A 13,940-nucleotide genomic window follows, 5' to 3' on the forward strand; every position below is an offset into this window, starting at 1 on the left:
TTTTTTTTGTCAAACCCACATGTCTCACTGTTCCAATACGATCCTACATACCTGTAGGATTGGTGCACTCCAACTATAAATACTCCTTTTGACCTTGTTGAAGGTAGTGTAGAACACCAGTCACTCACTTGGCAACTGTATATTCACTGAACTTTTACCAGCAGATTTTCATACCTTGGCACAAATCTGCACATTCACACAGTCTTTGTACTAAGGAAAAATTGGAAAAATTAAATGGAAAATAAATGGAAAATTAAAGATATTTTGATGTGTAATCTGACTACACTGGACATTTGTTTTCTCACGTGCTGTACTGTCTAACAAAGTTAAAATCAGAACAACATTGTGATTTATTTTTTCCACTGAAAAAGAATACTATCCTGATTGGAATGTTCTCCTCCAAAATGACACTGCTCCCTTCCATAAGGTACAAGAGCTCTCTGAGAATGGTTTGTTGAGGATAGAAATTATATGAATTATATATTGTGGCCTTCACCTGATCTAAAGTCAGCTGAATGAATTTTGGAATGTCTAAAATAGTAAATAATTGAAAATCCTTAGGAAGAGTGGGAGTCAACCTGTAGTAGAATTCCAGAGACTTAGAGAATCAATGTCAAGGAGCACTGAAGCTATTTTGGCTGCATATGGTGGACAAACACTGTAACAGTTAAAGTTGGTGTACATACTCTACATACCTTGTACATACCCTTTTAACGATGTTATCTTTGCCTGTAGCAGGGTTTAACAGAGCAGTCCACATCAGTGTTCTCGGTAAAAATGTCTGCGGAAAGACATTTATTCATGCCTTTTATCATTCTTCTACTTTTTTCAAGATCAGTCACTTCTTAACATTGAATGTCAGCATAATTCTCTGCCTCTTTCAGTTTAGTCAACCCTCAAAATATGAAAACTCAACACAGATTGAAACTGTTGTGAAGATATGCCTTTTTTTTTATTACCATTGTTAAAAAAATATCCTTCAAGTGAATTACAGAACCATCAAGGTATAAATGCCATTATTTTAATTCATAAAAAATTCAATGTATTTCAAACCTCCCGTAGTGAAAAGTGTCTTTGAAATGAAAACATAAAGTCATGACATTTCTGACATTTTTATATCCTTAAGTGGCTGCACTGAAAAAAACTTTTACAGCAGTACAATCAAACAAAAGAAGAACCTTCACTTTACAATGTAATATATTTGAATTTTAGACAATATTGCTTTATTTTATTAAAAAAACATTGGTCTACCCACTGTCATTTTGCCATACAAATTGTCACGTTCAAATGGCAGATAATCCAGTACAGAAACAAACTGTGTTGAAGGTGAATCACTTTCTCTGCTACTTGTCTTTTATCTAGAGTTGCCTGATGCCAGGCAGAGCACTGTGTGTGTGTGTGTGTGTGTGTGTGTGTGTGTGTGTGTGTGTGTGTGTGTGTGTGTGTGTGTGTGTGTGTGTGTGTGTGTGTATGTGTGTGTCTTTCTGTCTGTAGGGTGTCAGCTCAGTAGAGGTGCTAATTTGTTAATGTTCCTTCTGTGAGGAATCCTAATTACTGTTGTAAGCTTCATGCCTAATTTAGTGATTACGTGTAAGATGAATGAGCTAATGAACATCTCAAGATGTTCCAGTTGTTCTACATCTTTTTGCTGTTTTTTTTTTTTTTTTTAATTCTAGCAGAGAATTAATAATAGAAGAGGTAACCTTTGGACTTTTCTAATTGTGGTATTTTTGAGTTTGCAGAGCCTAACTGTGACTGATATTGATTGGAGTTGATTTGCATCTCCCATAGTTACAGGAAGCCATGAGGAGGTTTTTCAGCCATGAATAAACGTTGGAACAAACTCCTATTTGAAGGGTATTTTTTGTGTTTGTTTGGTGGTGTTTTTTTTTCTTTTTGGGGGGGGGGTTGTTAATTTTTTTTACTTTCTACTTTGTGAATGCAATAACTCGAGAATGATGTGGCCTAGGACTTTCAGATTGATACTATAGATGTATCTACTAAAAATCTCAGACAAGTTTGAATCTTGGTAACCTTGACGTGAAGGCTAGAGGTCAAAGTTTCTGAAAATCTTGTGAACCTGATAACTCAAAAATGATGTCACCTAAGATGTTCAAATTCAGACCGTACTTGGCAACCTTGACCTGAAGGTCGGAGGGGAGTCACATTTTCTGAAAATCCTGTCAGTGTGATCTTGGACAACTTAGTCTTTACCATAATAATGCCAATCACAGAAAGTGACAGTATTCTCAGTGGTTTATATTTATTATGATTTATATGCATTTCTTTTTCCTGGTTCTTAGACATTTACAAGTCACTAAGGCTCATATGCACTGCATTAATATTGATCAAGACCTGGTAATCAGGTGTTCTAGAGCAGCTTTTTCTTGTTTTTGTTTTTTTTTATGATTTATATAAAAGTGTGTCTATAATGAGTATTAGGTTGCTAGGGCTGAGGGGAGGTGACCTCAACAAAGTTTTTATCGATTGCAGTTCTGCAGAAAAAGAACTGAAAATTAGTCTAAATGACACTGAGCCTGTACACATCAGTAAAGTCTGGCCTAAAGCCAGATTATATACAAAGTGTCTAACCTGTCTGCTGTGCATGCATTTGATCTTTAGGGCTGGTTCAGTCCTGGTCAGGTGTTTGTCCTGGATGAGTATTGCGCACGTTATGGTGTTCGAGGGTGCCACCGCCACCTGACTTACCTGAAGGAGCTGATGGATTATTCAGAAAACAACACAATCGTTGACCCCATGCTGCTGCACTACAGCTATGCCTTCTGTGCCTCCCACGTCCATGGAAACAGGTACCCATCTTTCATTCCTACTACACAAAAGTAGTTAGAGGAACCACTGGAGTGATTATAGTCCACGGGGTGGAGCATAATCTATGGTTTTGGCTCATTTCTACAGAATACGATAAGATCATAGACAGCAACAAATCTTTTGTACCTAATCAGTTAAGTAATTTCAAAGTAAGCAATACATGCAAGAACTCACTGTGTGGTAAGACCTGTAAAACGCTATTTGAGAAGAGCCCAGTGAATAGACTGCAAGTTGACCTTTTCATTTATTTGGTATATCCTCAGTCAGCACAGATAATATTTTTAAAATGCAGACTGTCTGAATCTAAATGGCAGGCTCACTATCCAGTTGTTTAATAATAAAGTATGGGCAGATGAAAGATGTACAAATCTGCAAGCAAAGTGCCTTTAAGAGCACGTTCTGCAGACTTCCATACATTCCACTCTGCATACTTTACAAGATTATAAGTGAAGATGTACAGGGGTGGGACAATGAAACTGAAACACCTGGTTTTAGACCACAAGAATTTATTAGTATGGTGCAGGGCCTCCTTTTGTGGCCAATGTAGCGTCAATTGGTCTTGGGAATGACATATACAAGTCCTGCACAGTGGTCAGAGGGATTTTAAGCCATTCTTCTTGCAGGATAGTGGCCAGGTCACGACGTGATGCTGGTGGAGGAAAACGTTTCCTGACTCGCTCCTCCAAAACACCCCAAAGTGGCTCAATAATATTTAGATCTGGTGACTGTGCAGGCCATGGGAGATGTTCAACTTCACTTTCATGTTCATCAAACCAATCTTTCACCAGTCATTCTGTGTATCGGTGCATTGTCATCCTGATACATGACACCGCCTTTAGGATACAATGTTTGAACCATTGGATGCACATGGTCCTCCAGAATGGTTCGGTAGTCCTTGGCAGTGACGCGCTCATCTAGCACAAGTATTGGGCCAAGGGAATGCCATGATATGGCAGCCCAAACCATCACTGATCCACCCCCATGCTTCACTCTGGGCATGCAACCGTCTGGGTGGTACGCTTCTTTGGGGCTTCTCCACACCGTAACTCTCCCGGATGTGGGAAAACAGTAAAGGTGGACTCATCAGAGAACAATACATGTTTCACATTGTCCACAGCCCAAGATTTGCACTCCTTGCACTATTGAAACCGACGTTTGGCATTGGCACGAGTGACCAAAGGTTTGGCTATAGCAGCCCGGCCGTGTATATTGACCCTGTGGAGCCCCCGACGGACAGTTTTGGTGGAAACAGGAGAGTTGAGGTGCACATTTAATTCTGCCGTGATTTGGGCAGCCGTGGTTTTATGTTTTTTGGATACAATCCGGGTTAGCACCCGAACATCCCTTTCAGACAGCTTCGTCTTGCGTCCACAGTTAATCCTGTTGGATGTGGTTCGTCCTTCTTGGTGGTATGCTGACATTACCCTGGATACCGTGGCTCTTGATACATCACAAAGACTTGCTGTCTTGGTCACAGATGTGCCAGCAAGACGTGCACCAACAATTTGTCCTCTTTTGAACTCTGGTATGTCACCCATAATGTTGTGTGCATTGCAATATTTTGAGCAAAACTGTGCTCTTACCCTGCTAATTGGACCTTCATACTCTGCTCTTACTGGTGCAATGTGCAATTAATGAAGATTGGCCACCAGGCTGGTCCAATTTAGGCATGAAACTCCCATACTAAAATGACAGGTGTTTCAGTTTCATGGTCCAACCCCTGTAGATCAAAGCATAATAAGACATGATCGGTCAAACTACCCTGACAATTCACCATGTGTCATCAACATATTCCCTCATGTATTTACAGGTGCTGGTCATAAAATTAGAATATCATGAAAAAGTTGATGTATTTCAGTAATTCCATTCAAAAAGTGTTATATTCATTCATTACACACAGACTGATATATTTCAAATGTTTATTTCTTTTAATTTTGATGATTATAACTGACAACTAATGAAAACCCCTCCTGGTAAACTTGTGCCTCCAGCTTAGATATGCTGCACACATCAGGTTACAAACCTTGTGTGGGTACACAATAAACTGAGACAACACCAGAGTGCAACACATGATTATGATGTCACTTTTGGCATGTGTTGCCAGTGTTGAAAATTGCAAGCATAAACTGCTTGTAGACTGCTGCACATCCAATTGCTGGCTGGCAAACAACTTGATGGTAGGGTTGGGGTTAGGTTGTATTTTACCTACATGGTAAACAAGCATAGTCTCCGAAACTAGAACATGTTAGCTATCAAATCAAATCTTTAACATGCAGTTTTGTCTACAGTCCTTCTTCAAATATTTCCATTTTGGAATGTCAGATATTTTGAATAATTAAATGCAATAGATAATTCCATAAAAAGAGATAGATATGAACCTGCACCTAACTGTAACATTTCGCCAGCAGTCTGGTGCATGCTAAGTGGTTAAGTTTCGGGATTGCAGAGATTAAAGTATGCCTATGCCTGTATACTTTAATCCTACACATCCACCCTAACCAACACTCTTTTTGAACTTTGTGGGTTTTTTCAATACCATCATACTGTATATCAGTGCTCTTGATGGATGAAAGTTATCATTCCCATGGTTATTAGAGAGTTTCAGCAGCTGAACATAAACAAAATGTTTCTGGGGACACCTTTTGTTTGGGGAAAACAAAATAATTACCATAGGATTTGCGGGAGAAGATATTTGAATTTTATGAAACAAGAAAAAAATATATCTGAGGAATTGAGACTCCCAATCAGCACTGTTCAAATTCTAAGAAGTGGAAAATGAGGGATTCTGTTGAAACCAAGCCACAGCTGGGTACACCAATAGAAATTTAAGCCACAACTGCCAAGATGCAAAGAAAAACTCAAACAACTTCAACTTATATACAGGAATCTCTGAAAAAAGTGGTATTGCTGTTTCAAGATGCCCAATATGGAGACGCTTGAAGAATAAATGGGCTATGGTTAAGTCACCAAAAGAAAGCCATAACTGCACAAATGGCACAAAGCAACCCCCTTATAATATGCCAAACAGCACAGAGAGCCTCGAAACATCTGTAACAAAGATGAGACCAAAATTTTGGGTTTTAGCCACAACCATAAACACTGCATTTGGAGAGGAGTCAACAAGGCCAGTGATGAAAAGTACACCATTCCTACTGTAAAACAGAGGTGGACCACTGGTGTTTTAGGGATACAAACAATGCTTTTTGTCAATTTTCTACCAATAAATCATTAAGTTGACCTTGAATACCTTGTTGGATGTAAGCCAAATTTTATTGGATTGTTAATATGACCCACTCTACACCTTTACAAAGTTTTATTAGAATTCCTTCAAAACATTTTGAGCTATGGTGTTTACAGGCATAATGACATGCACTCATGCATGCATGCAAACGCTGCCAACAACATAACCTCCTTGGCGGAGGTAATAAGTATTTGTTGAGTACTTAATATTTTGGTACTCTTCTGTCTTACACAAATTGCAGTAAATTGTCGGGATCTTTCTTCTTTATTAGGAGTCACACCAGCAGGTCAACTGCCTCCAACTTACCCTATCCTCCTCTGCATGTTGTCCTTCATTAGATCCATGAATCTTCTGTGAGGTCTTCCTCTTTTCCTTTGGTAGCTCTATCTTCAACATTCTTCACACACTAAGGTTAATCATGGAGTTCCACAGGGTTCTGTGGTAGGACCAATTCTATTTACACTGTACATGTTTCCCTTAGGCAGTGTTGTTTGAAAGAATTGCATACATTTTCATTGTTATACAGATGATACCCATCTTTATCTATCCATGAAGCCAGATGATACACATCACTTAGTTAAACTGCAGTAATGTCTTAAAGACATAAAGACCTAGATGACCTATAAGTTCCTGCATCTAAACTCAGATAAAACTGAAGTTATTGTACTCGGCCGTCTCCAGTACACTGGTAGGAATCTTGCAGTCATTTGTGACCTGGATGTGCTCTTTAATGCGTATATTACACACATTTGTAGGACTGCTTTTTTGCATTTCTTTAATTAGAAACATCCTGTCTCAGAGTGATGCTGAAAAGCTAATTCATGCATTTATTACTTTAGGCTGGACTATTGTAATTCATGACTATCAGGCTGTCCTAAAAGCTCCCTGAAAAAGCCTTCAGCTGATCCAAAATTCGGCAGCTAGATTACTGACAGGAAGTAGAAAGAGAGAGCGTATTTCTTCCATATTGCCTGTTCTTCATTGGCTCCATGTTAAATCCAGAATTGAATTTAAAAGCCTTCTTCTTGCAAATAAGGCCTTGAATAATCAGGCTCCATCTCATCTTAAAGACCTCATAGTACTGTAGCACCCCAATAGAATGCTTCACTCTCAGACTGGTGGCCTACTTGTGATTCCTAGGGTATATAAAATTAGAATGGGTAGCTGAGCCTTCAGCTTTCAGGCCCCTTTTCTGTGGAAACAGCTCCCCGTTTGAATTCGGGAGACTGACACCCTCTCTGTTTTTAAGATTAATCTTAAAACTTACCTTTTTGATAAAGCTTATAGTTAGGGTTAGATCAGGTAACCCTGAACCCTTCTTAGTTATGCTGTAATAGGCCTAGGCTATGGGAGGGGGGGTCCCATGAGGCACTGAGTATTTACTTTTTCATTCACCTGTTTTACTCTGTTTATATACCATTTTCCATTTAATCGTTAATTATTATTAATCTTTGGCTCTCTTCCATAGCATGTCTTTTGTCCTGTCTCCCTCCCCTCACCCCCAACTGGCCGTGGCAGATGACTGCCCCTCCCTGAGCCTGGATCTGCTGGAGGTTTCTTCCTGTTAAAAGGGAGTTTTTTCTTCACATTGTCAGCAAGTGTTTGCTCATAGGGGATCATTTTGATTGTTTGGTTCTCTCTGTAATTACTGTATGGTCTTTACCTTACAATATAAAGCACCTGTTTGTTGGGATTTGGTGCTGTATAAATAAAATTGGACTGAACTGAACTTTGTCCAGTATATCTACTATCCCCCCTCTACACGTCCAAACCATCTCAGCCTTGCCTCTCTATCTGTCTATCTAATCACTATCTATCCCACTGACATACTCATCCTATACTCATTCTAATCCTGTCCACCCCAGTCACTCCCAACAGAAATCTTGACATCTTAAGCTCTGTCACCTAGGTCAGCCTCCGTTTATTGCCACCGTCTCCAAACCATACATCATCACATCTTTCTGCTTTTCTTCGGTTACAAATCACCCTGACACCCATCTCCTCTGCTCCATCCAGCCTGCACTCACTTCTTTGCCTCTCATGCACTGCCTGATGGTTGACGGCAGGTATTTAAATTTATCTAGCATCACTCCCTCAGCTCCTTGCATCTTCACCATTCTACTTGTCTGCCTATCATTCACACATATATTCATTCTTGCTTGTACTTACTCTCATTTCTCGTGTCTACAGTGAATACCTCCACCTCTCCAGACTTCATTCACCTGCTTCCCACTGACTACAGATTACAATGTCATTTGCAAACATTTCAATCCACAGAGACTCCTGCCTGGCCTCATGTGTTACCCTGTCAATCACCACTACAAATAAGAAGAGCTGATCCCTGTTGTAATCCAACCCTCACCTTGAAATCCATCTGTCACTTCTGCCACACAACTCACAACTGTCTTGCTGTCCTCCTGCATGTCCTGTACCACAATCACATACTCCAATGCGGCTCCTAGCTTCCACTACAATTGCACAGTTCCTCTCTAGATCCACAAAGACACAGTTCAGCTCCTTCTAACTTTCTCTGTACTTATCCATCAACACTATCAAAGCAAACATTGTCAGTTTCTTTAATTACCACAGCCATTTCTATTGTTTTTGAGAAATTCACTACCATCTGTCCTTCCGCATTTCTCTCCTTAACACCATATCTACCCAACACCTAATCATCACTTCTTTTGCCTTCACCTACTTGCCCACTTAAGTCTGCTTCAATCACCACTCTTTCCCCCCAGGAATACTCTCCACCACGTCATCCAACTTCTTTCAGAATTCCTTTTTTTTTTTCTAACATCTAAAATGTGGGGCATATGCACTTACAACACTCATTTAAATTCTGAGCATTACATTCATGATTTACTTTGAGGACATTTGCCATCTCCAACATGTTTTCCCCCCCTCTCCTCCTCCTCTGTCAATAGTAGTCCAGTTTCCACTGGCAGTCTGCTGGCTGACAAGCACTGAATGTGGTAAACCAGAGCCTTGACCAGTCTGGTTTGGAAATCTCATTCTTCATGATCCGCATGTTTGAGTTGGCAAAGATCTTATGCCGGATGCCCTTCCTGATGAAATCCTTCCCATTTATCTGGGTTTGGGGCCTGTATTAGAAGTACCTTGTGGCCTCCCTGTGGCTTGGTTAATAAACTGTCCGGATATGAGCAACAATAGTGTCTTTTAGCAACTTGTTTTCATTAGTAGCACTCCAGCCGTTCCCCACTTGACTCCCAGCAGCCCCTGCTTGTAATTACTGATACCTGTGCTTTCTCTCTTTGTTGACTGATTTAATCAATTAGAAAGCATAGTGATTAGCTTGGTGATTAGCATGGTGATGGTGGTGGTGGGGGTGAAAACTTTTGTCAGTTGGAACTCAAATTTGAATAATTGATGCCCATTCAGGGCTCCTGGAGCTGTCTGAGTAGGTGTGGTTGGGAAAGAGGCTGGTAGCTTCAGAGATGGAGGGAAAAGAAAACTTGATTACAGAACTTGAGTTTTCCCTGACTGTTCCAAAGGTAATGGAACATCAAGCTAATATATTAATAGAAACTAAAAGTTTTTCTGGGAGGAAAAAAAAAACAACTCCTTGATTTAAAATGTTAATATTTTTCTGCTGTGTGAAAGCCCCTAAGGTCAGCTTAGATTTTCTCAGCAAAGCATTTATACAATTTTCAGATCACATCAGTTAATTTTATGGGTTTTTTTTTAGTGCCCACTATATCCAGTGCTCATTCACAATATATTGTAGCTTTTCTTAGTTTTTCTATAAATGTAGGTTGTTTTGTTTGTTTGTTTGTTTGTTTTTTTATATTCAAAATCCTATTGCTCCACTTCAAGTTGTGGCTGAACATTTTCTCTCCTTTATAAAATGACAATTTTTTTCTGAGTAGTCCGACTTTGACTTATTTTCTTCTCAAAATTTAATTTCAAACTGCATTTAAAACATGAAGTGTTAAAAGTTATCCTCTCCTGTCTTATTTATTTTAGTGTTTTACCACTTCAATGTTTTACCAGCATTTTTTACATTTTATAGATCATTGAAAACATGTTTGCAGCATATATCTCTGAACATTAGCGGCTTTACAGTAATGACTGTCTCACTGTGTTTTATATTTTGTGAATAATGAATAACAGAAACAAAGGTGTTAGGATCATTTTCCTACTTTACAGCCTTTGCGAAAAAGAGACTAACAAAAAAACTATAACTTTGCAGAATTAAACATTAATGTTCAGTTGTTTGTTTATGCATTCACAAGAAGCTTTCAGCCTTAAGAGACATGAGGTACCACTGCACATATACCGGTAATCACAATTTACAAAAATAACAGCGCAGATAGCACGCCCTCAGTGCACATCACTGTAACCTATCTGCTATGACAAAGCCAGACAGGATCCATCTAAATCTGGTGAACATTGTGGGCTAGTGATTGTATCTTTGGACTAAAAACATTTCCTGCATCAAAAAAGCCAACAAGGACAAAGCAAGTGTCTAACATCTTTTGGTGGGTAAAGTGTAGCTTCATCAGTAAGGGCCCTATGGAAGTATTCATTTACAGTCTCCTTCCCTTATGATAATGGGAGCTAAAGTGACACCTATACACCAGTAATGTAAAATAAAATGTAATCAGTTGTATCTGACTTGACAAGTGACCCTTAAAGTGATAAGTAGGACAGTTAATAATTTGTGCTCTGGGTTTGATAAAATAGTCAAGCTTTAGCAGGCTTCTGAAGGAGCTGTGAGATGACTTGTTTGAAGGTTTGCGTAGGTTTGATGAGACAGGTGCATTTGAACGAGGATCAAGGTTAAAGGAGCATTATCAGAACCAGGGGGAGGGCACTCGCCTCCTTCTCACCTGTCAGTTCAGATCTCCTCTTCTCCAAGCCATCTACACCACACCGACACAGGATGTGACAGCAGCTTTTACCTTCCCAAACCATTTAAACAACAATTCCCCCAATCTACACAGATAAATGGGGGAGGAGGTAGGTGACAAATAGAATCACGTGCCACTCAGCCTCATCTCCTTTCCACAAATCTAAGGTGAAGTGGCATCCACACCCGGTACACTTTCATGCGGCTCGGCGAGCATAACTCCTGACAACTCTTGTCAACTGACATTAGCACCAAACAACCAGAGGGTTAGCTGGATCCTGAAGGCAGATGCAGTACTTATCGTTTTCACTTGAGCCACGCTGAGTGTAAACACACAAACTAAGTCTGCAGAGATACCCCTCCCCACCACCATCCCTGACCCTGGAGCGGCACTGACAGCAGCCTTGCCTCCATTGAGCTTGCTTCATTTAGCAGCAACAATGCATCTAAACCCCAACAAGCTGTCACTCCCCACTCTGCCTTGAGCACTACCAAACCAAACACTGCTTTGTGTTGTGTTTCTCTGAGCTTGGCGCATTTTGCGTTTGGCTTCCTGCCAATCAGTGCCCCGTCAGATTTGTTTTCATTCACAGGGTTTGAGTGACATTTGATGGGAAATTGAGTTTCACGTATCATTTGAAAGCTCTTGACAAGCTCTTTGTGATGATCAGAGAAAAATATGTCAGGTTCCAAGCTACTGAATTGATTTTAGTAACCGCTGTCACCCTATTAAAAAGAGATTTTTCTGTGCTTTTGTGATTATGTTTTTATTCTTTGCAAAGTTTTCATAGAAATGACAGACAACAAATCTGCTGGTATGGTGCATTCACATGCAGCCTTATTGATTTGAAGAAAAAAATGAGTTGTTTATCTGAGTTGTTTTGAAATAAGCAACATTTTGACAGTTATGATAAACAAGAAGCACTTGAAAAACCTGAAAGGCATGCCTGAAGGCAAAACATGATCTTGTGGGAAGGTGCACTTGTACTCCTTACAAGAATTTAAATGTAAAGAGAGGTGAAAGCCTCAGGTTGAACTGTTGAATTTTGTTATGATTTTCTTTTTTAAATTTCCTTTTTTTCAAGGTAAACCTTTAAACATAGGCATTTAAATAGACTAGAGATTTGATTTCAAATTAAGAATAGTCTTTATAGTAAAGTAAATAAAATGTATTTATAAAGCACATTTAAACACAACTTTCACTGACCAAAGTCTGTATAAACCTATACATATATACACTGCTCAAAAAAATAAAGGGAACACTCAAATAACATCCTAGATCTGAATGAATGAAATATTCTCATTGAATACTTTGTTCTGTACAAAGTTGAATGTGCTGACAACAAAATCACACAAAAATCATCAATGGAAATCAAATGTATTAACCAATGGAGGCTTGGATTTGGAGTCACACACAAAATTAAAGTGGAAAAACACACTACAGGCTGATCCAACTTTGATGTAATGTCCTTAAAACAAGTCAAAATGAGGCTCAGTATTGTGTGTGGCCTCCACGTGCCTGTATGACCTCCCTACAATGCAAGGGCAAACCTTCTTGCCACAGCTTGCATTAATGTGCCATCCTGGATGAGCTGCACTACCTGAGCCACTTGTATGGGTTGTAGAGTCCGTCTCATGCTACCACGAGTGTGAAAGCACCACCAACATTCAAAAGTGACCAAAACTTCAGCCTTAAAGCATAGGTACTGAGAAGTGGTCTGTGGTCCCCACCTGCAGAACCACTCCTACATTGAGTGTGTCTTGCTAATTGCCAATAATTTCCACCTGTTGTCTATTCCATTTGCACAACAGCATGTGAAATTGATTGTCAATCAGTGTTGCTTCTTAAGTGGACAGTTTGATTTCACATAAGTTTGATTTACTTGGAGTTATATTGTGTTGTTTAAGTGTTCCCTTTATTTTTTTGAGCAGTGTATATAGCACAAGGGGCAGTACCGTCCATGGAAAAGACATCTAGAAGCTAAGCTCAAGGCAGCATACAGTACAGGGAAATTAACCAGCTATCAGAGCTGTAGAAAGGTGTGATGAAGAAAACAGTGCCTAAGAAATACAACAAGCTGTCCATAACTGAGGCCTTAGAAACTGCCAAGCAAAGACTCAAAGCATTATTTAACCACTTAAATAGGTATACCCAGGGGTGAAAGTAAGCCGGGACGGTCCGGTACTGCATACCACTAAAAGATTCTGCGCCGGTATGCAGTACCAGCAACAGTTGGAGTGGCTGTCTGCTGTAACGCCGTCATTCAGAACTGGTCACGGCTGTGCTTTGTGTCAGAATAGATCCGCTAGTAATAAGCGGTCTAAAACACAACTTAATCAGTTAATACATTGCTTTTTTTTCTCATTTCAAATTGTTTCTTAATTGTTCGTGCTTTGCTGGAGCCTCAAGTGTCTAGCTTCTCTCCCCTCAGGGTTCGAGGATTTCAGCAACGGACAGCCAAGTCCCATAAGCGGTACAGATGTAGTGCATGTTATATGGAAAGCTAGACCCTCCTATTTCGATTGACACCTCATTCAGCCAATCATGTAACTGGCTGCACCAAAATCAACCGAAACACTACGTGACACCCCCTTGTTATTATTGGCTCTGGAAAACCCATTTCTTAATGTGATTGGCCAAATGAGGTGTCAGTCAAAATGGGTGGGTCTAGCCTTTTATACAAAATGCACTACATACCGGTCACGACGCGACCAGTTAAAAGGCAACGACATGGGTTTTCCACTGCCAATAATAACCAGAGGGTGTAGTTTTTTTCAGGTGATTTTGGTTTGGCCAGTTAACAGGTTAAAATGTTCACCGCTACGTTTAATGTCGGTCTGCTTGTTACAAACTCTCTCAATTAAAAGCAAATAGAGATTAACTAATTTTGTATTATGTTATTCTGCTCAATTTCAACAACACAGCACAGCTCAAAAACACTGCTTATGACCGCAGATTTCATTTACGCTACATGAGAGCACTCAGCTCCAAAACAC

At 39.7% G+C, this 13,940-nt stretch overlaps 1 protein-coding gene across 7 annotated transcripts in view; it reads left to right on the forward strand.

Moving 5' to 3' along the window:
- cadps2 (Ca++-dependent secretion activator 2) overlaps nt 1–13,940 on the forward strand; it is a 280,333-nt gene that overhangs the window by 125,953 nt on the left and 140,440 nt on the right. For 6 of the 7 annotated variants that reach the window (XM_030730939.1, XM_030730942.1, XM_030730940.1 and 3 more), the window contains one exon: nt 2,623–2,810. In XM_030730939.1, coding sequence (XP_030586799.1) covers nt 2,623–2,810 — 188 coding nt within the window. Of the gene's footprint in view, nt 1–2,621; nt 2,811–13,940 lie in introns of all 7 variants that reach the window. The other variant, XM_030730944.1, reaches the window with a different exon arrangement.

Source organism: Archocentrus centrarchus, chromosome 6, assembly GCF_007364275.1.
Source record: "Archocentrus centrarchus isolate MPI-CPG fArcCen1 chromosome 6, fArcCen1, whole genome shotgun sequence".
In the NCBI taxonomy this organism is placed as follows: Eukaryota; Metazoa; Chordata; class Actinopteri; order Cichliformes; family Cichlidae; genus Archocentrus; species Archocentrus centrarchus.